This window comes from Cottoperca gobio, chromosome 16 (genome assembly GCF_900634415.1).
Source record: "Cottoperca gobio chromosome 16, fCotGob3.1, whole genome shotgun sequence".
Lineage (NCBI taxonomy): Eukaryota > Metazoa > Chordata > Actinopteri > Perciformes > Bovichtidae > Cottoperca > Cottoperca gobio.
Genome location: NC_041370.1, coordinates 18,569,539 through 18,595,717, shown reverse-complemented (window position 1 = coordinate 18,595,717; position 26,179 = coordinate 18,569,539). Strand labels below are relative to the sequence as shown.

Below are 26,179 nucleotides of genomic sequence, written 5' to 3'. Positions count from 1 at the left end.
TGTTGATAATTATAGTCATGATTTTATAGGAATATTAAAGTGAACCATGATACCCATTGTACCTTTTTAGTACTTGCTTTGCTACCAGAAATACCGTTAATATGCTGCATGTGAGGCGGAACGCATCAGTCCTATATTTTTGAGTTAGTCTTGAGCTCAGACCTTTTTATTTCATGATGTGTGGCAGCTCACCTATGGTGGGTTTCAACAAGTTTTTGTTTTTCACATCCATCAGGAACATTCAGCGTTTCCTGACTGCACATCACACTTCCACATCCAATCCCGAGCTTTATATAATGGCTGTCCGTTCTCTTGGTGAAACACTGGAATGAGTCATCATGGGCAGGAGGACGGAGGTTGTTGTCATCACGGCCTGTCGTGCTCAGCCGGGCTCTGTGATGACATCACCAACATCTACGCTGTGCTTTGTTTGTCCCAGTGTTTTTGGTTCAGGTCGTCACTCCGCTGTGCCTCCACCGGCTTCTCATACGTGTTGTTAGGTGACTAAGGCAACCACCGAGATGAGCTCATCACCTGTAGGCGGGGCTGAGGGGGAGAGCGTGGTGGATGGAAGGAGACAATTAGAAAGGCAGCGCTGAAGGGTTACATAGGGACAGAAGGAGAGGGAGCATGAAATCAACACTGTACGAGAGAGTATGTGTGATGTGTGTGAGAGACGGAGTGATACAGAGGAAGAGACAATTGGGGACACTGCATGAGAGTGAGGAGAGAGGAAGACAGAAGAAGATGGATTCTAAAGGCCCACGTGCACCTAACCCTGTAAAAGCAATTTTCCACGTTGGTGTCATGTCAGTTTTAGTGTAAAAGGCGAGGATTAGCTAGTTCACAAACTAGTTGGATTCCTGGAAATCTTCAACTTCAGCCTTAGTGGAAACCAAAGCAGCAATATTTCCAGGTAAAGCACACAAAAGGTCACTACGCTCTTGCATATGATGGTTTTGTATGTCCCCTTTGCTGGTGTGCTACCGCAGATGGCAGTGTCATTTTTTGCTAATGGGAATCTTAATTTAATATTGCAGTAGAATATAAAGAATTTAATGTGAGTCTGTGGTACTTAATAATAGGTCTGAAATCCATCTGAACTGGAGGTGTCACAGAGAAAACTGCCGACACTGTAAGAGCCAGAGAGTGACAAAGGCAAGAAAGAAGACACGAGAGACAGAATTTTAAGCGATGAGAGCGACTGCAAGATAAGTGTGGACCGGACCCCACCATTAGTATCTGCAGTATAAACACAGAAAGCCGACATCTCTTCCGCCGATATCTGCAATACTTGACGAAAACACACCAAAAGAATGTAAATGAATTGATAGCCCTACAGGTAAAAGAAACACATATTTTTGCTTTTGGGTGAACTGTCCCTTGTATTAAATTGTCTGTGTAATAATAATAATAATACATTTTATTTTTTAGGCGCCTTTCATGGCACTCAAGGACACCGTACAGAACATAAGGTTAAAAACAAGCAACAAAACAAAGTCAGACAGACAGTCATTCACAAACAAAACAAAAACTGAGAACAGAAAAATAAAACTTAAAAACAACAATCAGTTAACAAATGAGTAATCGTGAGTGTACATCATCACCAGTCAGAGGGATCATTTCTTGTCTCCACTGCAGTGTTTTAGAACTTGAAAGTGCTTCTGCTGTTTAGATCGTCTGGTGAGATTCTGAACATATCCACTACATGCAACTGTTGAAAAAGTTAGTCTCATATCCTTGCATACAATCGGTGTCTGTATGCCATGTAGGTCGTGCATGAATCTGTGGAGGAGCTCCCCTTCTACCATCCTACGGTGTCCTCCAAATTTCAAGTTTTGAAAAAAAGGAAAGAGAGCTTACTGAAAGGCCTTCTGCACTGCACCACGTCATCCGCTGGCACGGCACAGACACACCCCTCCTGCCAGCGTGAGACCAATGAGGAGAGGCAGGAGACAATTCACAAGTCACACCCACTGCAGGGGAGCCAGAGATTGACAGGTTGGAAATCTGGCCGAACAGGAGGACTAAATGCTCACTGAGACTCTTAACAAACACAAAGTAAAAGCTCCAAAGTCTCCAGGCTTCCTCAATTGGACTCAATCTTTCTCTCCCTCTCATGCAGGCACAAACGCATAACGGGCATACTGTATACAACAATAACATTTAACCATGTTGCATTTGCAGTAAATGCAATGTAGTAACCACTGGACGGAGGTTTTGAAGAACCCCTGCCACGTATCTTGTCATTGTTGACCTAATTTAGAGGCTGCTGGTTGGGTGACCCTTGCCCTACTCTGCTACTGTTGCTCAGAGCTTTTACTGAAACTAAAAACTCATTTTATCCTGGCCAAACAAAAGACACAATCCAAGAGCATTTTTAGCAGCGGTTTAAGCTCTTATAAGTTGACATGGGGGAGAACAAGGTTTCTGTGGGAGGGTAATGCAGCGATGTCAGTGTGGCTGGCTGTGCATAGGGCCATTAGGGAGAGTGAAAGAGAGAAGCATAGAGCTGGACAGGCGGAGCGCAAACACGACAGCAAAATCAAGTCAAGGAGGGCTATTATCATGGTTGCTAAATAAAACATGCTCAAGAGGGATGGTTAACCCCTGTATTATTCGGTTCGCTGTAATGAAACTCTGCACCCCATCTGCTTTTCATTCCCACTCGCAGCCCCGGGATCAAGTGAATGCTCGCCGACGTGTTGGCCTTCGTCATTGGGGTCACTTTGTGAGGTTATATCGGGTTGCAGCAACAAACTGAATTGAGACAGCCTTACATGTTCCATAACGGTGTGTGAGTCAGAAAAACGTTGGTTCCTGATGATCTGCACGCAACGCAAAACCTGAGCCCATTATTGTTTGACTAATGTTTGTTACAAACTGTAAAACAGCTTAATTTTGAGTCTATTGCTGGAATATGTAACATATTTGACTGTTGGAAATGGCCACTACATTCAGACGAGGATACAGTGCCTAATGTACCGTCATGCAGAAGAAAAGTGAAGTTCTGGATTTTAATCCCCGCTGCTGTCGTGACACTGATTGACCTCTGCTGGGTTTCGGCTCCTGAATACAAGCACACGTGCAAGCTTTCTGTTGGTTACAGTGTTACCATAGTAACACAACTATCGGCAGCAGAGTGGGTGACACTTGGATATTTTTATATCTTGCCCTTTGTGTGTGTGCCGGTGCGTGTTCAGTTAGGAGACGGGTCTGTGTTCACTGTTACGTGTGAAGAGTGGATTCTTGATCCAGTGCTGTGTAGTCTGCTTGACAGTGTTTCCATCATACTGTGTATATAGGCCATTTTGTCACATACAGTGATCGCAGATTGAATAAGGTCACAGCTGACCATTCTAGCTTTGTGTTGCATCAGGACAAAGTTTGGCAACTTGTCACTAAAGCTGATGAGTGTATGTGATACTGAGAAGGAGCCCCTGCACCTTTTTTAGTAGATAAATAAGATACTGTGGAGGGAAAGGTGCTGATCTTAAAAAGTGAAACTGCAATATACACAATTTACAGGAACATTTGCAGATGTGACCAAACCCTGTTCTAATTGAAAGGGCACATCTGCTTTGTACCAGTATTGGCGTACATGTAGCAAGAAGTTGCAGAACAAAAACATGTTTGACGTCATTTAGAAACGTCACCATTAGTTTGTCCCTGAAAGAGACTTGACAAGATTATGTTTTCAACTGTAAAAAAATAAAGTACATGTACACATTTAAAGGAGTATGCTTTAGTGGCTTTCATAAGAGGGATCCATATTTAAAATGTTTATTTATGTTATGTCTGTGACTTCCCTCCAATATTACAATGCAATTTGTTTTGTTGCCTCTAAATATCAGCATCTGCCTCACAAATCCAGAATAGGTTGGGTTCTAGTGACAGAACAACCCTTTTCATCATTTATCCACGTTTAGTCTTTATCCCAGCCCAGCTAAAGTAGCGCTGCTCTGTTGCTATGCAGAACATACAAAGCACTCAAACACAGTGCAGCACTGCTTTGCTCTAGAGGAGCCGCGTGATGAGATTTAAATAAATTCTGTGACGGTCCGAAATTCTGCCTCCTCCACCCCTGCTGGCTGGGACATGTTGTATTAATGGTGGTGGTGCTTCTCCTCACCCACACACTTCAGACACACTCACACACACTGTCCTCCTCACTGCAGTGGCTGACTGGTGGACCAAGCAGTCAGGAGGGAAAACACACCCCATACAGCACTGCCAAAAAAGCAGTGTCTGCACTCCCTCTGTACAATATGTTTTCGTAACTTGTGCTATAAAGTGTGTGATGGAGCTTCAAAGTTTTAGTTAATGTAACAGAAAAAGTCATGTCACAGTTGCAGCCAGTGTTTCTACAGCATGTGGTTTCTATGCTGCTTTCTTGCCTTTTATGTGCTCATTATTTTAGAGCCCCAGTGTTACTGGCTGGTGTTGTACTTCATGCATGGCTTCAAGTGCGGGAGCCGCAGAGGTTGCCATCAATATGGCGCTCGGTTGGCTGTGTCTCTACATTTCAGGCAGTGCAAGAGACTCAAGTGCACTAGATGAGTCTGGCTGCATTATATGCTTCTATGTACTGTACATCCTGTTAGTCGAGTGTTAATGTTGGTTTAATGTCGCAACCTTTTTACCTTTTTAAAGGGATGGTTTGGATTTTTTTGAAGTGGGGTTTCATGAGGTACTTATACATAGTCGGTGAATTACCTACAGTAGATGGTGGTCAGCACGCCCCCAGTTTGGAGAAATGGACGGCAGTAACGGCACGTAAGCTAAGAAATGTATATGTCGAGGCAGTGGTAAACTGTAGAGCGTCACTGTTTCTATCAAAGGATGGTGGCTTTTGTGAGAGCATAGATAGCTACAGCAAGGTAAAGGGGTGAACATATTCTTAGTATAGCGTACACTTAAACTGATATTTTTAAGTGACCATACTGGGGGTGTGCTGACCACTATCTACTGTATACTCTGACTATGGATAAGTACCTCATACAACCATACTTACAAAACATCCATACTATCCCTTTAATGTCTGGGCCACAATTACTGCACTTACTGTAGTGATCCCAATAATTACATTAGTATAAATATCAGTCATGACACGTTTAGCCAGGAACGTTTAGCACGGAGGTGATGCCGAGGATATCTGGAACAGAAGGCAACAAAAAAAATCCAGTTTCAGAGAGTACAGTCTGAGTCATACTTTCCCCCCTACTACACTTTGAGATTACATCAATGATGCACAGAAATGGGAGCTGAGTGGAGTATGCTGCGGTGACTCATTTGTTCAGTGTCATTCTCTTCTCTCTGCTGTTTGGATAGATATCCTTCCTATAGCACCACCACCATGTTTCTGTTGTATTATATCATATGTCCGTCTTCATATGTAAAACAGATTCTATGTTATGGAGGATTTATATTAATTTCCCCCGTGTTCAGTCCTCTATGACAGTGTGTAGTCTAAACTGATTACTGCCAGGACTGATAAATCTATCTGCTGCCCAGCAGTATTAAAGGTAACTCCTTCAGAAAGGCTCCACTAATATAATGCACCAATCAGACAGACAGCCAGACAACTGGCAAAGTACAGACACACAGGCAGGCAAAGGGGCTGCCAGGCTGGGTATTCATACAAGTTTAATGAGCATCCAGACAGTAGGGAGTGTGTGGCTCCAGCACAGAGCTCACTGTGCACACAGACGCTAACTGGCTGACTAGGTTAGGCACACCGACGAAAAGGTGCCAGACTGACTGGTTGACCTGGGTTTTGCAAGCAGCCGAGTTTGAGTGCAATTATTGTTTTGCATTAGAAATAAAGTGGGAAATAATTATGTTGTTGTTATGTTTAAAAAAAAACATTACTTGGAGCACATTTCTTTCAGCTCTGCTGCTGAGATGTTTACAGGCAAACAAACAAACAGCTCAGAGAATAAAACGTGTCCGTCAGGGACACCAAATTATTATTTTCTATCTGAGACCGAGCCCAGTTATTAAAAAGGTGTTATAAAAGTAATTTTGATAAAGTACGTGCGACTGGTTAATAGAGTCATACATTGCCATGGTTATTAATCACACGCCGTACCAATTATCTTTTCCATGATGGCGTTCAGTGCTCCCATGTAGCCAGTGAAGGCAGCAGGAGAGGGACTGCTAGAGTAAAGACAGGAAGAGGATTTTGGGGCCAGTGTATCCTCAGTGTTCAGCACTATTTGCACAGGCTTTTGTCTTTGTTTGAGACAGTCATCTTACATGAGTTTAATTCAACTGCAACATCTCCAACTGCAGAGCTGTTTGTGTTTATATTGTGTAAGATAATGTTTATTTTTCTGAGCCATCCTCGGCTTAAAATCTCTCATGGAGCGAACACTTTTTCTCTTTAAATGACTCCACAGGCTCTTATTTAATATGCAAAGCAGCGTCTAATGTCATCCAGTCACCTGTAGCACATTTGAAGAGCCACTGGAAGCTTTTATGATTTGACAACAGTGACATTGTTGAGGTATAAAGCCGTTGTGTTTTCCGGATTACTGATATAGAGGTTTCATAAATGTAACTGCTCATCCTCTCTCCCTCTGCTTGTGTGGGTTCAACACACCAGTAGGAGGTAAAGCAGTCCAGCTCCAGCTTTCTGCTCACAGTCAGATCCTCAACCAGCTATCGTCGCCCATCAGCTCACAGAAAGCGTACAGGCTGTGTCAGCAGAAGTTTAGCAGGTCGTATAAAGTGGCACTTCAGATGCAGCTGACAGATGCATCTCCAGCTCTTTCTCACCAGATGCTGGCTACATTGCTAGATTTTGGGGACGGAGTGATAGTGAGTGGCAGAATGAGCATGTACACCGCAGTGTTTACACCCAGGGCTGTACGGAATAGTTTGGAGCTTCATTCATAACGTTGACATTCAAAATCGACACTCGAATTATAAACATTTTATTAATTTTTTGCATGTTTATTCATTCTGTTTAAACCTGGTATTTCTGCACAGTTGCAGATAAAGCTGCTACACTAATAATTAATAAACTATTTGTACATTTGTTTTTGACTCGTGCGATCCAAACATTTCCAATAATTCCAGAATGTCCAAAAGTCAAAGTTTACTGAAAAGAAAAGACCCAAAAGTCCTAACCAGGTTAAATCTGACAAGATATTTGCTGCAATCCATATTTGTTGCAGTTTGGCTTTTCAAAAACACTTTGCCCTCCGGCTTGCCGCCCACAAAGGGAGGTACGCACTGATGAGGTTTATATATTAAAGACGATTATGATTGAATAAAAAAGAGATGATTCAAACCAGTATAATCACTTTCTTTTTCTTTAGGGGGATGACATAAAATATGATGAAGGGACAGAATGGCCATTTTATTTTGTATTTCACACATACAGTGTGAGCACATAAATGGTGAGCTTTGGCTTTAAATTGTTGACTGTTTGGCTCTTACAGTATGAGTTGGAATTAAACCACAGCGTTTTAAAATCATAGTGTACCCTCATCTTCATACAGTCTTGATCTTTTATAGCACCCAAAACGGCAGGATAACCAGGAAGCTTGTGACCCTCCCTGCTGCCTGAGAAATAGTTTCTATGCTGTTCACAACTTGCTCTGATTATTCTCAGAATAGTTTTTTATTCTCATTGTGACTTTGCCTTGACCTTCCTCATCGACTTTCAGCGAGTGAAGCTGAAAAAACCTCCCAGATGCACCACACCACTCTGCATCCTGCAGGAATGGGATTTTCCTGCCTTTCAGGATGCACAGTCTCTCAGCTATTTCTGTCTTCCTGAGTTTTTTTGTTTTCTGTCTCTAGAAACACCAAACCCAGGTGTTCTGGTCACCCCTGTATGTACAGTCTCTCGGTGACACGGATGTAGCAGCTACTTGACTACAGCTCTACGTCCACGGTTGCTATAGCGACACCATGGCAATGAGTCTGCATTCTAATGATGCCTCAGTGGGTTGTACGAGGAGTCGAGATGTCTCGGGACAATGAGTTGACTAGCGAACAACGAGCCTTGAAGGCTACAGTGCAGTGTGATTAATGACACTTTGGCGTGACTACAAAGTGCAATCCTAATCTGCCGAGCTGACTGCAGAGCGTAAAGTCTTACTTTCTGCCTATTTACTGTTGCCCCACCCTTTTGCGGTGTAACTGTACAGGCTTTAATATGATCATAAGTAGGATCTATGTTTGGTGCGGTTAAACCAATTTCTTCTGTCAATATGTACTCGTAAGCATCGCATATTTAAGGAGTGTTGTATACAGGAGATTTTAATTTGGTAGATGACTTTCCCTCATCATCTGTGCCGACTTGGTTTTATGGATCCTCATTATGTCTTCATATAAGAGCACTGCTGCTTCCACTCATTTGATTTCCACTCATGTGAATATGAAGCTTCTGCATGAGGTCTCCAGAATATCAATAGACTTTTCTTCAGCCAGATAAGCTTCTTTCTCTCTGCTCTCATTACAATATTACCTTAGGAAAGTTTCCTCTGCTCACTCTCCCTCAGCTTTTCTGAACTGCTCTTTTCCTTATGGAGGTGTCATTTTAACAGAACCTAAATAAAAGCTGCTCTCTGGTGTTTTAAGAGATGTATCTGAAGCTGCTTTGTCACGTTCGTCACACTCTGCAGCACAATCTGATTTATGATTATTCAATATTTCTCAGGACAACTTGTCTTACTGACAGCCACAATATTATATAATATATTATATAATATAATAATATATATTACTGTCAGCTGCATATATTTGCATCACTGATATCAAAGTGTGATGATGCATGTTTTTACACTACATAAATCGACACTAAAAAATGTTTTATATATTTTGTAAAATGTATCCAAAAAGTTCATGAAGCTATAGTTTTTTCATTTTCAGTCTGGCTGAAGCTGTAAAACACATCTGCAACCTGAAGTGTGTGTGTGTGTGTGTGTGTGTGTGTGTGTGTGTGTGTGGCAAGTGGCTGAAGTTCATATGGTGTAAAAGATTGTTGCTCATGTTGTCGGCTGATTGTGCAACCGGTTTAATGATTTAGACAAATTGCCTGTATGTATTACAGCAACTTGTTTATTGATCAGTGAATAGTTGACTCTAATTTATAAAAAATATACATTGTTGTTTTGCACAACGCCATATTAGGGATATTGCAGGTTTAAACAAAAAGGATGGAGAGGGGGGGGGGGATAATCTGAGAAAGAAATACTCTGAATTTCCAAGATTAAAGTAATAATATATAAAATAATAAATAGGTTGACAGTTTTGCCATCACCACATGAGATGGACAAAAGATTAATATAAACACTAAAGGGGGCATCAAAGATAGAAACGTAGCAGAAATCACTCAACACAGAACATACAAGAGCCAGTGAACTAGGGCTTCCATTATCGGTTAACCCGACCATTATTTTGAGTGAAAATGTCTGTATGAAGTCCCCAAGAGACCAAGTCTTAATCTACTGTCATTGAACACTAACAATCATCCAAGTATTCCAATTTCAAAAGCGGGAACCAGGGAATTCTTGGCATTTTTGCTTAATACATGATTTATGCAGTTATCAAACGTGAACTTTTCTTTTAATAAACTCATTCTTTCAGCTCAACATTGCATTATCAGAAACGTGTGTGTCGTCTCTTTTCCATCGCGTCTGCAACTTCATACTTCCTCCTTCTTGCCTCCGGTTTTGCGTTAAGTTGTGTGGTTGATGCGCTCTGGATTTCCTTCCCTCCATCAGCCTAAAACAACTACTAATTGAGCATGGCAGTGCTCCTTCAGACCTCCAGTGTCCAGTGACTGCTGCTCAGCCCACTGCATTAGTTTCTTCTTAAGGGCGTCGGCTTTTCCTTTCTCTTCAGCACCAGTGTTGTGCTGGGCTGGCAGTCCACCACCTGTAGACCATCTGCTCTGCGCGACTGTTTGTTTGTCAGCTTTCTTTTGACCTTTCTCATTTTGAGCCAATGTTGGCCGACTGACTCTACTAGCTCCTTTTGGATGGTGGCTCGCTGCAGATCCACATGTGACATCACTGAGCTTAAATAAATCAGCATGTTGTCTTTCTTGACAGCCTCAAACCAACGTGTTTGGTGCCTGCTGCAATACTTATCAAAGGCACATGAAAAGGGTATCTAAGGTTTTTCCTTACCCATTTTTAATTTCTGTTCATGCTCCCTTATGTATAATCCAACGTCCCAGTTGGCTCAAACATATTTACAACAAATTTCTCCACATAAAGTGGATTTATATGGTGAATATAGGGACCGTGTCACTCCAGGTGAGATCTGTGACCTCTCACTGGTTGTCATAGATGGCAAAAATAAATAAGGATTTTTAAACAAAAGCCAAAATGAAAATGTCAGTCTAATGTTATATATAATTTACCACAGCTGTAAGATGCTTTATTGATAAGATTTGATTCAAATTGAAGTTATTTGTTTAGTGATGGTTTTGTATTGGCTCAGCCAAGTTCTATAGGATGCCAGGTCTACTTACAAACGGGTGAAACATTTTGAAACATGAAACTTTGTTGTGTTTTCTTTAATTTGTCAACCTTCAACAGAATACTGCCACAAAACATAGTTTGGCTGTTGTGAAGAAGTTAAACAATCCGTATACTGTATAAACTGTACATAACATTTAATTTACCACTGCTGTAAGGTGATGGAAAATGCTTGAAAAGTGCTTACATTTGATAATAATCCGTTTTTCCACTCTGCCTCTTCTCTTTCTTCCTTCCAGGTCACATCCTGTCATGCAGTTCCAGGAGGTCGTCCAGCACTGGAGCTGACACTGTCAGTGAGCCCGGCCTACAATACACCACAACCTTCCCATCTCTACCTTCACCTTCCACTGGCCTCCTCTCACTCCAGCCACTAATCTTACCCCAGGTGACTGGCTGCTCACTCCCACTCCAGAAACTTTCCTGTCCTCACTCCCGCTCTGAATATCAAAGAGCGCCCAGGCCTGTATCTGGGTCCCAGTACAAGCCAGGCCTCCTGGCTGTTCTTCGGTACCTGAGACTGTTTATCCACCCACCACTCTGTGACTGCGGTCCTGCATTCTGCAGCCTGGGCACCTCAGCCTCCTTAATATCATCACTGGCAAAGGCACCAGGTGAGGGCAGCTGTCCACCCAGACAAAACCAGGATCCATCATGTCCAGTCGACGGAAGGCCTCCACGCCCTTAATGATCCGACCAGAGCAGACCATGGTGCAGCTGGATGATGACACGGAGGACGACATGGAGGTACTAAATAAATAAGGTTTCATACATCTAATATTTTGAATATTTAATTTATAGCTTGTTTGTTATTGATTTCAGAGCCCCATTATACGTGGTGTATATATATATATATGTATCACACAGAGATATAAAACCTTGAAGGAAACATAGTACAATATCTACCTATGAAATAAAGCCATGGAATGTAATATTACTGTCAAGTTACTTTCTAAATGTGCAGCTTCCCTACTTGAAAGGGATTTGAAACATCTACCCAAAGATTTCTAACTGGATTTCACTCCAAGACCAAACTGCTGTTTCCTTTTTTCCTCCTTTTATTTTTTGCAAATGTCAGACAAGACAATTGGCACTTGATGCTTAGGTATTTAGCTTAGGTTTTTAGGTGAAAACCCTTTTGAAAATCGCAAAATACACACATTTGTAATTTCCAACTATTTCTTTTTCAAGCATTAGAACCTTAATTAATTTACAAATGCAGTCCCACTAAATGAACATAACAAATGTACAGCTGCTGTCATCATTTTAACAGGTAATGCATTTAATTTTACCGAGTAAATATGTACTTCTAACAGCATTTTAACTTTAAGTACGTCATCATTCACAAACAATATAAGAAATTAAACAAGCCGTTCTGCAAACATGTACACAATCAGCTCACCGAGCCACACGCACACAAGCGCGCTACTACTACTAGTGGAGATATCATTCAGGTAAATACATTTAAAAATATATATATATATATATATATATATATATATTATATATATTATTATTATTAATTTGAGTTACTGTAAAACATTTAGCACCATTGATTTACATTAATACATGTTGCAAATTCTCCTTAGGGTTTCTTAGACAAATTTCGACCCATCCAGTGAAAAATAAACAATTGGTGAGGGTTACAAAACACAAACTTAAGAAAATTCATAACTAATAAAGTATTTGGAATAGAGCTATAATATTCTTTATTTATTGATGTGTGTTTGATGTACAATATGAAAATCCCATTTCTATTAGTCAAGTGTCTTTTTCATCTGAAAACTGCCTTCTTCCAGACAACGGAGAACTATACTGAGGAGAGGCCTATGGAAACGGATCTCTCAAGAGAAGCAGAGCCCTCTGTGGAACTGGACCTGACGAGCACGGCCTCGAACCCTCCCACGGCTCCAGACAAACCAGCAACTGAGCCGCCAGATCTTTCCAAGCCTCAGCGTAGACAGCAGGGGGGCTACGAGTGTAAATACTGCCCCTTCTCCACACAGAACCTCAACACTTTCAAAGAACACGTCGACGCCAACCACCCCAACGTCATCCTCAACCCCCTGTACCTGTGTGCCGTCTGTAACTTCAACACAAAGAAGTTCGACACCCTGACGGAACACAACGAGAGGTGTCACCCGGGGGAGAGCAACTTCAAATTCAAACGCATCAAAATGAACAATCAGACAATCCTAGAACAGACGATAGAGGGCTGGAGTAACAACGCAGTCATCTACAACAGTTCCAGCACCATTTCTGGCAAAGGGGACGAACTCTGCACCCTGCCGCTCAGCAAGCCCACCACAGTCAAGATCGGTAAACCAAAAATAATGTTGTCGGATAATAAACGGACAGATCTGGCCAAGAAACCAATCACGGCGCTCAATGTGAACGGGACGGTCATCATCCCTGAGTCGACTCTACTCAAAGCAGAAGGCCTTTCTCACATCATGCCTTCCTTACAGCGGCCTCTCAACTATACTCAGGTAGGACAACCAGTGGAGGAAGGATGTACCATTTCTTTCAATTCTGGCCCTGCATTGAAAGTTAGCTTTTAAAAGTGGAAAACATTTTACCATTGTGCTGGTAATGCCTTATTTTATGAGTCTGTAATTTCCTTGGAAGTTTCCTGGATAGAACATTATCATTTAGGGCTGATTATATGGAGACAAGAGACCGTGTTCAGTTGGTGCACCTCAATTAATTCTAATGACTTGCTAATATAACCTAGTGAGTCTGTTATTCAGTGCACAGCAGGGTCAGCTGTAAATGCAAATAATTTAATATTTGCCTAAAAGACGAGCATATAATTTAACATGTATAGAGAATAAAGTTACAAATAATAAATGAATTATTAGTTTTAGACGACATTCAAATTTTCCCCATTGGTATAAAATCACATTGCTTTTCTGGATTTTCTTTTGACATTATTAGGAAATGACTAAAGTGTTGCCGTTTGGTTTTGTGTTTTTAATAAGAACCATTTTATGTTGTTTTCTTGTGAACACAAAAACTGAAAGCAGTTCTTGTGGAAATCATTGTTCTTTCATGGGGGTAAAGGCCATTCAGTCGCCACTTCTCACTGTATAATTGCAGGTGCCGAAGATCGCAGTGCCCCTCAACACAACCAAATACAACCCTTCGCTGGACGACAACCTGACGCTCATCTCTTCCTTCAACAAGTTCCCCTACCCAACGCAGGCTGAGCTCTCCTGGCTCACCGCAGCCTCAAAACATCCAGAGGAGCAGATCAAAGTCTGGTTCACCACACAGAGGCTCAAACAGGGCATTAGCTGGTCACCTGAGGAGGTAAGAATTATTTTAATGATGATATCTTTCAATACTCTTCCCTCAAGTGAGGTTCAGTGTATTTTACCAGCTCTTTTTCAAAACCAAGAAGCTCAATTGGAGTATCATTTCCTAGCACCTTACATTTGAAATGCTTCTATTCAAATTCTAAATACTGAGAAAAGTGTGTGTCTGTGCGTGTGTTTCTGCTCTCTCCTCTTGATTGGCCGGTTGAGGTTGAAAATAAGCCTTACCTAGTCTGTTGCAGGCCAATTAGTCAAGATGTTAAGAAGAGACGTTAAATCCTTTTGGTGCTCAACTTACTATGACAGCCATACAAATAATAGATATACTTAAGCATACAAGTATACCAACTGCTTTTCCTCTGACAGGTGGAAGAAGCCAGGAAGAAGATGTTCAACGGTACAATCTCCTCTATGCCTCAGACCTTCACCGTGGTAGCTCCTCAGCTCAACTCCCAATCATCCAACCTGTCTACAGCCTCCAAAGCCATGCAGTCTGCAGCCTCGGTCCTGCACTCGCTGCCCTGTCAGTTCCTGGGACAAACCAGCCTGGTGCTGACTCCTGTAACTAACGGCTCCACCATCACTTGTGCACCGCTGGCGCTCACCGTAGCTAACCAGGTACAAAACCGTGGGCGGAAATATTAACTTGTACAAACACAAGACATGAGTTTGCACCGTGTTAAAGCTAGCTAGGTTCATGCCTAGTCTTGATCCTATGTGTTGCAGACATAGGCAACACATAGCCACCAGCCACCCTTTCACATATGGTTTTGTTTTTTAACACTCATCTATTATTTAATTGTATCCTTTTTCTTTTATTGTTTGTGTGTGTGTGTGTATACATATATTTTATATATTTTATATATTTTATATATTTTATATTTTGTGTCTTAAGATTTTTGTCACATTGAATTTATTTTAATGTAGATAAATGTTAATACAATCCATTCTGTTTGATTGGGATGGGGCTCTGATGGAGCAGAAACATGGGGGGGGCATATTGTGTCTATCCAACTGCATCTGTGATTAATTGCATTTTATATGACTTTTAAATACCAATAAAAAGACTTTGAGCATAAAGGTTTCCTCCATGATTCCCGCAGGTTGCACAGTCGCTCAAACGACCCCTGTCCTCTCCTTTGATCACCACGGAGAGTAAACGACCCTCCATCATTCAAACCATCTCGGTGCCCTTGGCCACATCCAAGCTGGCATCAACCAAAGTGCTGAGTTTTACAGTTGACCCCAACAAAACAGCGGAGCAGCTCTCAGTACTGAGGTCCAGCTACACACCGTGTCCTTTCCCCGAGGAAGATGAGGTAAGAATAAGTGAGTGAAATGACTTTTCTTGTGCCATACCTGAAGGTCAAAATATAATTGAGTGATTTTTGGCATTTTAATTTTTGTAGCTGCTTTTAATTTTGAATTCATTGCTGCTAGCATTTTTCTTTTTCTTAAACGAACCGCAGTCACTGATAAACACCCACACTTATTGTTTGATTTTCTGTTGCATCTATGAAAGATCTACAGGCTGATAGAGACCACCGGGCTGTCCAGAGGAGAGATAAAGAAGTGGTTCAGTGAACAGCGGCTCCTTAATCTCAAAGGTATGTGGTGTCACACATCTAAAAGGGAAAAACACTCTGACTGTGATAAATCAAACATCGTTCTGTAGGTTCTCAACAAACTCATTTTGGTTCTCTGTGAGGATCGTTTTCATTTGCTAGAAACAAATGACAGCAAAGGGTGCTTAATCGTAGTCAGTAATACGTTGATAATGATTTTTTCAAGCACTGTTTGTGCTGTGTCCATTTAGTAATATCATCACCCGTGTTGACACTTGTCATATTTTGGTCCTTAAGTCTCCGTGTGTGTCTCCTGAAGGCGTTCCTCCACCTCCGGTGCTGGTGAAAGCAGAAGTGTCACCAGCCGCCAAAGATGGTCATGTGAAGAAAGCGGTCCCCAGCCACTTTCCCCTGCTGGAGAGGGTGAAGGGGAAGTCAGCAGAACAACTGAAGGCGCTGGAGGAGAGTTTTCAGAGAAGCGGCACACCGACAGAGGTGGAGCTCGGTAAAGACTTCTGCCAACTTGCTCACAAGCAAATTAACGTTGTTATTAACTCGGGGCTTGTGATGGAAAGAGTTAAATATTTGTGTTGGCTCATTCTTATTTTGGTTCGTAGTATATAACACAAGAGTGTCGAGAAAGATGGAAGAGGGAGGGAAACATCACTTATATTGTGGTGGCTGTTTAGGAAACTTTGAGACTTGTGTGATCCAAACATTTCCAATAACTGTGTTGTAAAGCCCAAAGGTCCCCAAGTGTACTGAAAAAAGATGGACTTAATCATTTTCAAAATTCACATGTATTATCTAATGAAATATTTTGCTACAATCAATATTTGTTGCTGTTATACCTTTTCAAAAACATTTTCACTGCGGTCGAAAAACGATTTGCTCTGCGTACACAAAGCGAGGCACACACCTGCAGTAACAGGGCGGTCCACAGCAGCACCATAAATCACATTCATCACAGTAACAAAAAATATATTTCCTTTTCTTCTTCTTTTTTGAATGATGACGTCATAAAATATGACGACAGACATTTTAAGCTTCATTCGAAAACTTCAATAGAAGCTTTGAATGTAGAAAAACCCAGCCCTAGTTACAGATCACTAAATGTGGCCAAACAGCACCGTGTACTGAGTGCTTGTCTGTGCATTCAAACATGTTATTTTAAGCACAAAATCAGCTTGTTGTATCTATTTTTAGGATGTGTTTACATTGTGAAGTTCCTGAGAAATATTACAGATCTTTTAAAGTACTTATTAAAAACTTACAGACTGTAGGAAGATACATTGTGTTTTTTGAAGTTCAACATTCTCACTCTGTAACTGAGAAGTTAAAATTACTTTCAAAAGTCCAGTAGTGTTTTCTTCTATTTATACAAGTTGACAGCATGTGACTTAATTTTCTTTCACCCCAAAGGAGCTGCGGGCCCGTCTCTGGTGGGTTCCTGCAGACAGGAATAGCAGAAATGTTTTTAATGAGCCCATTTTTAGGTCCCCTGGAGAGAGACTGAATTCCCAGGTTTTCAAAATCCCTTCCATTTGGAGGTAACACATCTCTCTTATGATCCACTGAACTCTCTTCTGCTGCAGACCAGCTGGCCCAGGAGACCAGGCTGTCCAAGACGGAGGTGGACTGCTGGTTTTCAGAACGCCGGGCGCTGAGGGACAACATGGAGAAGGCTTTACTCTCCCTGTCTTCGAAGAACACAGAGGACAGAACCGAGCGGCCCGGAGCGCTGCTGAACGGGGCTTCACACCGAGAGCAGGGCGGGAGACCTCTACGCGCCTCTCCTCATCCACCTGTCCTCTCTCCTTCCTCATCTTCATCCTCCTCCTCCTCCCCTCCTGTGCTCGCAGCCTCCTCTCCTCAGCCACCCATCCTCTCCTCCTCAGCGTCGCCTCCCATCCTCACTTCATCCTCCTCTTCTCCATATCCCCCCATCCTGTCGGCCTCCACAAGCCCGGCTCCCATTGTCAGCGGCTCCCTCAGCCTGCTCAGAGAGGTAAGAAAAGCTGACGAAAACATGACGACATAAAGGCTTATTAGATAATAATTCATCAAAATTGGACACAAATTAAACTTTATAGGGTCAGTTCTCCCCAAAATTAAAAATATGTATTTTTCCTCTTATATTTTGTGTTATTTATCACCAAACTACATCCGCTACAGGCTCAGAGTGCCATCTCGTTTCATTATATTGGAGAGAAGGCTGACATCTCCAACACTTGGCAACTCACACCAAAATAATCTAGATTGATAAATCTGTATTTTGGGGTGAACTGTCCTTTTAAATTGCAAGCTTTAATGATATGAAATTAGTGCCGATGGGCTGCTAATGGAATCAGTACATTTATGAGTTGTGACTTTAGAGATAAATAGATATGAGATGGCACCTTTTGTGCGTGAGATGATGTGTAAAATTAATTAATCTTGGGAAGGTATTGTACTGGTGCTTGAGGAAAAGCTGTGTGATGGACACTACATGATGGGATCTGCTGATACTTGGATATTAGAAGTGAGATAAGACGGCACGTGACGACAAGGTCAGATCTGACGAATAAAGAGAAGTCGCTGTAGTAGTGTTTAGTCTACAGAACTGCAGTATCCCATTGGATTAGAAAACCTATAAATGGAAGATATATCCATGAGATGTCTCCTCACAGCAGCATGCTCCGTTACACAATGCACAGGCTGTTAGTTAATACCACAGGTTTCATAATCTGATTTAAAAAGAAAGTCTATCAGCCATATATTAATAAGCCTATCAAAAGTGCATGCTAGCAGCACTTTGAGGAAGGAACAGTGGTGCTTTGAGCTGAATGCTAACGTCTGCATGCTAACATGCTCACATGCTCACAACCTCATTGTGGCACTAAAGGTGCCACTACTAAAGTTGGGTTTTCACCAAAGTCAGTGCTAGTCATCCATGAATATCTGTATTAGCTTTATGGCCATTCATCCAGTAGTTGTTGACATATTTGTGTGCCCAATAGCTGATATTTTAATTTTGTTATTACATTGTTTTTATGTGAAGGTGAAAAGAAATATCTTTTATCTGTAAACTTTTTTGTGACCCCCAGGGTCCATTCACAGATCATGTTCTTCTCTAACAAAGTGCATATAATTTTAAATACCGTAATCAGAATCCTTGTTTAGGCTCTAACAGTACCACACTTCCTCTCCATACGTGCGTGTATCTTCTGAAATAGACTTCAGATTTGATATTTTCTCTGCCTTTTGATATTGATATTTGTCAATTACATTTCTCTTGTGTTCTAAGACTATAGAAGTGTAAACAAATAGGCTATGTCAAATTCCAAGGAACCTACATGAGGGAGGGCCCCGGTATATTCTCTATCTAGTAAGGGAAGATGATATTGAAGTGGTATTTAAGGGGTCCTTGGCTGAAAAATAAGTGAGAACCTCTGACTAACTCTGCCTCAACAGATGTTCTCTCGGACCCAGTGGCCGTCTCCTGAGGAGTACAATCAGCTGGAGGTCCAGACGAGCCTCGGACGCACCGACATTGTCCGCTGGTTCAAGGACCACCGCTCGGTACTGAAGAACGGTGACACTCTGGACTGGATGGAAAGTTTCCAAAGCCTGGCAGAGCAGCAGAAAGCAGAGCAGCAGAAAGCAGAGCAGGAGAAAGAGGAGCAGGAGAAAGCAGAGCAGCAGAAAGCAGAGCAGCAGAAAGCTGAGCAGCAGAAAGCAGAGCAGCAGAAAGCAGAGCAGCAGAAAGCTGAGCAGGAGAAAGCTGAGCAGAAGAAAGCAGAGCAGCAGAAAGCAGAGCAGCAGAAAGCAGAGCAGCAGAAAGCTGAGCAGGAGAAAGCAGAGCAGGAGAAAGCAGAGCAGGAGAAAGCAGAGCAGGCAGAAAGCAGAGCAGGAGAAAGCAGAGCAGGAGAAAGCAGAGCAGGAGAAAGCAGAGCAGGAGAAAGCAGAGCAGGAGAAAGCTGAGCAGAAGAAAGCAGCAGAGCAGCAGAAAGCAGAGCAGCAGAAAGCAGAGCAGGAGAACAACCAGAGTGTTCCCTTGGAAGTCAAAGCTGTGAAAGGTGAGTTTCGAAATAGAACTTGGAGTAGAGTTTTTTATAACTCTATATAGTGTTTTATACTCTAGTTTGACTTTGTGTTTTCTCTGTTGTGCACATTTTGAATTCTACAACAGTTGGTGCAGTGGAGGAGGCTGATGAGAACGCAGCAGCTGCTACAGAGCACTCCAAGCTGTCCGACCAAGACAAAGTGCAGTGGTTGACTGACAGATTAGCCCACAGTGTGACGGACCTGAGCCAGACCAGACCGGACCAGACCAGCTCTAGCACTGCTGAGAAAGGGAGGTGGGTGGAGAGAGGAAAACGGATCTTTTATCTTATATTTATTTTCTAGTACGAGGTGTTGTACAGACAAAAAAAGCTCAGCTCACTGCCAATGTTTTTTTGTTTTTTTATAGGAATATCTAAGGAGTTATATTAAGATTTTTTTTGTGAGAACAGTCTAAAAATACAGCACCGTATGGGCAAGATGTGGATGCTGAATTACTCCATTCACTTATTTGTTGCATCAAGTAGATATACATGCATGGATTTATGGTATTTTCCACAGAAGCGTTCAATGTGCACATAAAAATCTTTCTTAGATTTTTGTTTCCAGTTCCTAGAAGGAGTCTGTCTGTGTTTAAACGTTGTGTCTGTTTCCTTGCCAGGTGGGTAAAGGTGACGGTGGCAGTGGGGGAGGAGAGTGAAGCAGCAGTGGAAAGACCGAGGCTGGCAACAGACACTGATGTTCTGACCATGGAGCAACCTGGGAGGGTCACCGGTTGATAGTCTTCTAAAGAAAACTAGTATGTGATATTGTGTTAGTGTTGAGAAAAGCATCAGGCATTAATATTACCCTGCAGCAACTCTTCTCAGATCACACATACTCATTTGACCTTTCGCTTTGTCTGATGAATTTAGATTGTGTTTGACTTTTCCTGAATAAATAGATAAATAAATGGTGAACTGTTCCTTTTAAGATGCAACAGCTGCAGCCTCCAGCTACCAAGGAAGTTATTAGGGTGTAATTACCTCCGATTGGCCCTTCAAAAAAGATGGCATGCTGGGCCGGCAGGATGATATTTGGACCCACACAATCATTAGCATCAAAGATGTAGACACACGTACACACAGTGTTATGGTCACAGGAAGGTAGAACAAAGGGTGCAAATGGTGTTGGATTCTAATGATTTTTATCATAATTTGCACCTTTTGTATCGAATAAAGTTTTATTCTCACTCCATATGTAACACTAAGAAAGCCCATGGGGGACTTTATTCAAATGATAATGTAATTGCAATATAATATGTTATTATAGTAAAAGTTCAAATGCAATTTTCTAACAATTTGAAAATAAAAATGGCATTTGACTATTTCATTTTTAAAGACTTGCTGCATAAATAATGCTTGGAACTATTTGAAATGAGTCAACATTGTTATTGCATTTTAATCTTAAAATGTGACTTAACATTTGAATATTGTCTACTGGAAAGTAGGTTAAGGTTCTTATAAAAATTAAATGTATAATGTGTAAATAAATATAGTCATAAAATGCCCATAGGAGTATCTGAAAATGAAAATTGCATTATTCCATTTTAATTCTTCTCAAATAACTCCTACATATGTGGAATTTATAATGCTATACATTTTCAAGTTTACATTACCATTTTATAAATGCACAACCATCCTTTAGCTTTATTTCTGAATTTCTCAGCGAACTTCGTTTTTAATTTGAATCTATTAAACAGTGAAATGTATTTCCTCTGAACACGGGTGGGAGAAGAGTCGATGTGTTCATTTCAGTCCGTTTCTGTTCCAGGTCGAGTAAAATCTTTGACTGCTGATTCACCGACCATCATGCAGCGACTAAAGATGACCAAATGTGGAACCAGTGATGTAACTCTGCCTGTGATGTCATCACAAAGCGCCATTGACTTTGAAGTTCCACTGTTAAAGCACTGACTGATGTGTGGTGCAGATGCTGACATTAAGAGTGCCAAAGCTGGACTTGATGCATTGTTCTTACTACTACACTATTTTTTTCTCCTTTATTTCTTTTTTTTTAAAGAAGCACCCTTGTAAATATTTTTCTGTATTACAAAAAAGGTTTGTACAGTTTTACTGGGAGGGCAAGTTTTGTTACATTTAAAAAAAAAAAATTTGAAAGACTGGTGCCCCATAACCTGGAATGTCTTTTTGTTGTTGTTTTAAGATCAAAGTGTATGATAGTGTGTTATTTGCTAAAAATCAGTCCTATTTTTTTGAAAATCATAGCTGAGTGATCACTATGAATAGTCTTTGATGGCACTTGCATATATCCCTGTGGTAGTGATAGATATTTACATGCTGTGCTACTTCATCTCAAACTGTTGGGGAAACACTTCCTTTTCTCCTGCAGAGTCACTCTGACTCGCACACATAGAATTACGCTGACGAAGGTGAACATCCCTCGGACGTGCTCGAGGGGCAGCTCGGAGTGACTGTGTTCTGGGCAATCTGAACATTATATAGAAATGACTAATCACATGGAGAAGAGAGTGGAGTGTCTGTTTTATCGCACCATGCTGCCTTTTCTGCTCTTATCTGACATTTGCTGTCTGCCTCAGACAGAACTGGTGACGATGATTTCAGCTTATCACATATTTGTTAGAAGAATTTGAAATACTCTTGACTGAACTCGGCAAGAACATTTTGGTGAAAGTGTTTAGCGCATGATAAAACAACTGAAGCTCCTGCGATCTGTGAACACACCCCTTGGCTTCTCTCTAGTTCTTCTGGCTTTTTATGTTCAAAGCTGGATTGGGTTTAGTTTTCTGTACAGTCGGTTCAGAACACCTGAGATCCTGGTTCATGAATCTCCAGAGTTACAAAGAGAAATGATCAGACCTGTTCTGATTTTTCTGGAGAGAAAAAGCATTGGAAAGCTCATGAACTTCTTGCATGTGCTTCAACAATTTTCATTTTTGACAATGATTTAAAAAGGGATATCTGTGATTTTTTGGGGGTTAAATTGCAAGCGCTTGCAATATTTGTGCAGCAAAAATAAAGTTGAGTTGAACTGTCATTTTACACCTGGTTTGAACAGCAGGTGTATGGCTGTTTGATGGCTGAATGTCTGTTGCTGCTGCTGCTTTAGTTTCATGTTCAGGCAAGTATCTGGGATACTGTACATTTGGTTGGCTAAAATGGGAAACTGCTTGCATTTTTCATTTTCTACTTTAAGTCTGCTGTAACTCAATAAATACACAACCGACTGCAAAACCGCCTTGTCTTCTAGTGTAACATGTATGCATCAGAAAGCTGGGTTTGGACGAGGTATAGGGAGACTGACCAAGCTTTGCTTTTGTGTATTTCAAGTGAAACAGACAGAAGCCCTGTGAAAGTATATGTAATGGCAAATTTCCAATATCCAATGTTATCATGCCATCTACACAGGTAGGTGTATGGGTTCTTACGCAGATGGAGCGTCCGGTTGTAGTTATGGATGGCTGTCAGTTCTATGGATGTCTGTTCGTGTCTGCTTGTCTATTGCTGTTCCAGTTGAGTAGCTGGTTCGGTTGTAGGTTATCACTGATTCGTTTGGTTGTATGAGTTGATCACTGTCACTGATCTATCACTGCTGTGTTCGGGTCGCTCACTGGTGAGAACTGTATATGCTCCCTCTACCTGTGTCCAATCACCCCCTTCCTGTCCCCTGTGCACCCTTATATAGTGACAGCCCAGTGCATTTAATCACCACCACCACCAAGTGTCCAAAATAATATTGCAGGGCTTAAACTAAATGATAATAAATGCCAACATTAACGCAAAACGGCTTCTACAGTATAGAATTGGTGAGATGAATCACTGGCTTATCAGGTCACTGACTTTATAATCTGAGTGTGGTTGATAATGGTGTTTTTGCATCTTTGAAATCATGCATTTGTTTTATTCAAAGGCTTAAGCACCTTCAATTATTTCATCTCACGATTTTGTGGTCAAGAGTCTCTAAGAGGACAGGGAACTACATTTGCATTGTAGTCCTCCAGGCCGCACGGAGGCCACCATTACATTTCATAATAAATGTCATTTATATAACGCTTTGCTAGATACACAAAGACGCTTAGTGTGGCATTGTATGTAGCACATTTACAATTTGTGTCTTTGCCGTTTGACTCCCGGCAGGATTGGCATCAGCCAAAACAACTTGCTCAACGCGCCGGTCCGCACAACGCGTAGTTAGAATTAGGATGTGTGCGCATAAGCTTCTCTGCACCTTAAGTTTACCCATAACACCCTTCAATGCGTATCTTCTGAACATAAGTATAGCTTTATGTGCACAGTTCAGATGCAGTTCACAAATTCAACCAAATCGGATTCGAATCAGTCAAAATGTACATGAACCAACTCACTGTTTAAACCACACTCTGGACCTTGTTCTGGGATATGGTGTTGAAATTGAAAGTTTATCAGTGTGTCCACATAATCCTCTTCTATCAGACCATGTTTTAATAACTTTTGAAGTCCTAGTTACTGGACTACAAGCCAGTAGGCAAAATATCCTACGCTCGATGTTTATCTGAAAGTGCTGTGACTAAATTTAAGGAAGTGATTCCATCAGCACTTAATTCAATACCAGGACTCAATATCAATATAACGGAGGACTCCAATGCTAACTTTAGTCCCTCCCAAATTAATGAACTTGTTGATAGCGCTGCAGCCTCACTGCGAATAACACTCAACTCTGTTGCTCCTCTAAAGAAGATCATAAAACAGAAAAAGAAAGCTCCATGGCTTAATTTACAAATCCGCAAACTAAAACAGAAGTCGAGAAATCTTGAAAGTAAATGGCGTTCCACTAAATTGGAAGAATCTCTTTAGTCTGGTTAGATTATCTTAAAACGTATAAGAAGGCTCTCCGTAATGCCAGAGCAGCTTATTACTCTTCCTTAATAGAAGAAAATAAGAACAACCCCAGGTTTCTTTTCAGCACTGTAGCCAGGCTGACAGAGTCACAGCTCTACAGAGCCTTCTGTTCCTATATCTCTCAGTAGTGACGACTTCATGAGCTTCTTTAACGATAAAATTATAATTATTAGAGACAAAATTAATCTCCTCCTGCCCTCAATTGGTAATGACTTAACTTCAACCTCCGGAATTTTAAAAACATCTGTAACTCCTGAAATATATCTAGACTGTTTTACTCCAATCAACCTTAACCAACTAACTTCAACAATCTCATCGTCTAAGCCATCAACCTGTCTTTTAGACCCGATTCCAACTAAACTGTTTAAAGAAGTTTTATCCTTAATTAACACCTCGTTATTAAATATGATCAACCTGTCTCTATTATCTGGCTACGTACCAAAATCCTTTAAAGTAGCTGTAATAAAACCACTTCTTAAAAAACCTAGTCTTGATTCAGAGGTTTTAGCCAACTATAGGCCGATATCTAATCCTTCCCTTTCTCGCTAAGATCCTTGATGATTTTTTACATAATAGTTTATTTGAGGCTTTTCAATCTGGATTTAGAGTTCATCATAGCACAGAGACGGCACTGGTGAAAGTTACCAATGACCTTCTATTGGCTTCAGACAAAGGACTTAGTCTCTGTTCTTGTCTTGTTAGACCTCAGTGCTGCTTTCGACACTGTTGATCAGGACATTCTACTACAGAGACTGGAACATTGTGTTGGCATCAAAGGAACCGTACTAAGCTAGTTCAAGTCCTATTTATCTGAGCGATCTCAATTTGTACTGTGTTAACAATAAATCCTTCATGACAGCCAAAGTCAGTCTTGGAGTTCCGCAGGGTTCTGTACTTGGACCGATTCTATTCACCTTATATATGCTTCCTTTGGGCAATATTATAAACTTTCATTGTTATGCGGATGATACCCAATTATATGTATCAATTAAACCAGACGAAACCAATTAATTGGCTAAACTTCAAGCATGCCTTAAGGACATAAAAACTTGGATGTCTAGCAACTTTGATGTTAAACAGACAAAACTGAAGTTATTATACTTGGCCCTAAACACCTCAAATGCATTTTCTAATGACACAGAAGCTCTGGATGGCATTAATTTGGCCTCCAGCACCACTGTAAGGAATCTTGGCTTCATCTTGATCAGGATCTGTTGTTTAACTCCCACATAAAACAAATCTCAAGGACTGCCTTCTTTCATCTACGTAACATTACAAAAATAAGACACATCCTGTAAAAACTAGGCCATGCATTTGTTACTTCAAGGCTGGATTACTGCAACTCATTATCAGGTTGTCCCAAAAAGTCGCTTAAGACTCTTCAGTTGATCCAAAATGCAGCGGCACGTGTATTGACAAGAACAAGGAAATGGGATCATATTACTCCAGTATTAGCTGCTCTGCACTGGCGACTGATAAAATACAGAATATAATTCAAAATCCTTCTCCTGACTTACAAAGCAATTAATGGTCAGGCTCCAGCATATCTAAAAGATCTCATAGTACCTTATAAACCAACTAGAGCATTATGCTCCCAGACTGCAGGGTTACTTGTAGTTCCTAGAGTCTCTAAGAGTACAATGGGAGCCAGAGCCTTCAGCTATCAAGCTCCTCTCCAGTGGAACCAGCTTCCAGTTTGTGTTCGGGAGGCAGACACCCTCTCCACATTTAAGAGCAGGCTAAAGACTTTCCTTTTTGATAAAGCTTATAGTTAGGGCTGGCTCAGGTTTGCCTTGGATCAGCCCCTAGTTATGCTGCTATAGGCTTAGACTGCCGGGGGACACCTCCCTGCT

The 26,179-nt window shown here is 41.2% G+C and overlaps 1 protein-coding gene across 1 annotated transcript; it reads left to right on the top strand.

Moving 5' to 3' along the window:
* Positions 1-296: 296 nt before the first annotated feature.
* Positions 297-22,685, top strand: zhx2a (zinc fingers and homeoboxes 2a). Its single transcript, XM_029451661.1, has 15 exons — positions 297-916; positions 1,086-1,342; positions 10,742-11,249; positions 12,302-12,991; positions 13,602-13,814; positions 14,186-14,437; positions 14,923-15,138; positions 15,342-15,426; positions 15,704-15,889; positions 16,980-17,392; positions 18,838-19,056; positions 19,400-19,442; positions 19,565-19,724; positions 20,090-20,227; positions 21,241-22,685. Exons 3-14 carry the CDS (start codon positions 11,157-11,159, stop codon positions 20,205-20,207), a joined length of 2,688 nt encoding a protein of 895 aa, XP_029307521.1. The 5' UTR covers positions 297-916; positions 1,086-1,342; positions 10,742-11,156; the 3' UTR covers positions 20,208-20,227; positions 21,241-22,685.
* The last annotated feature ends 3,494 nt before the right edge of the window (positions 22,686-26,179 follow it).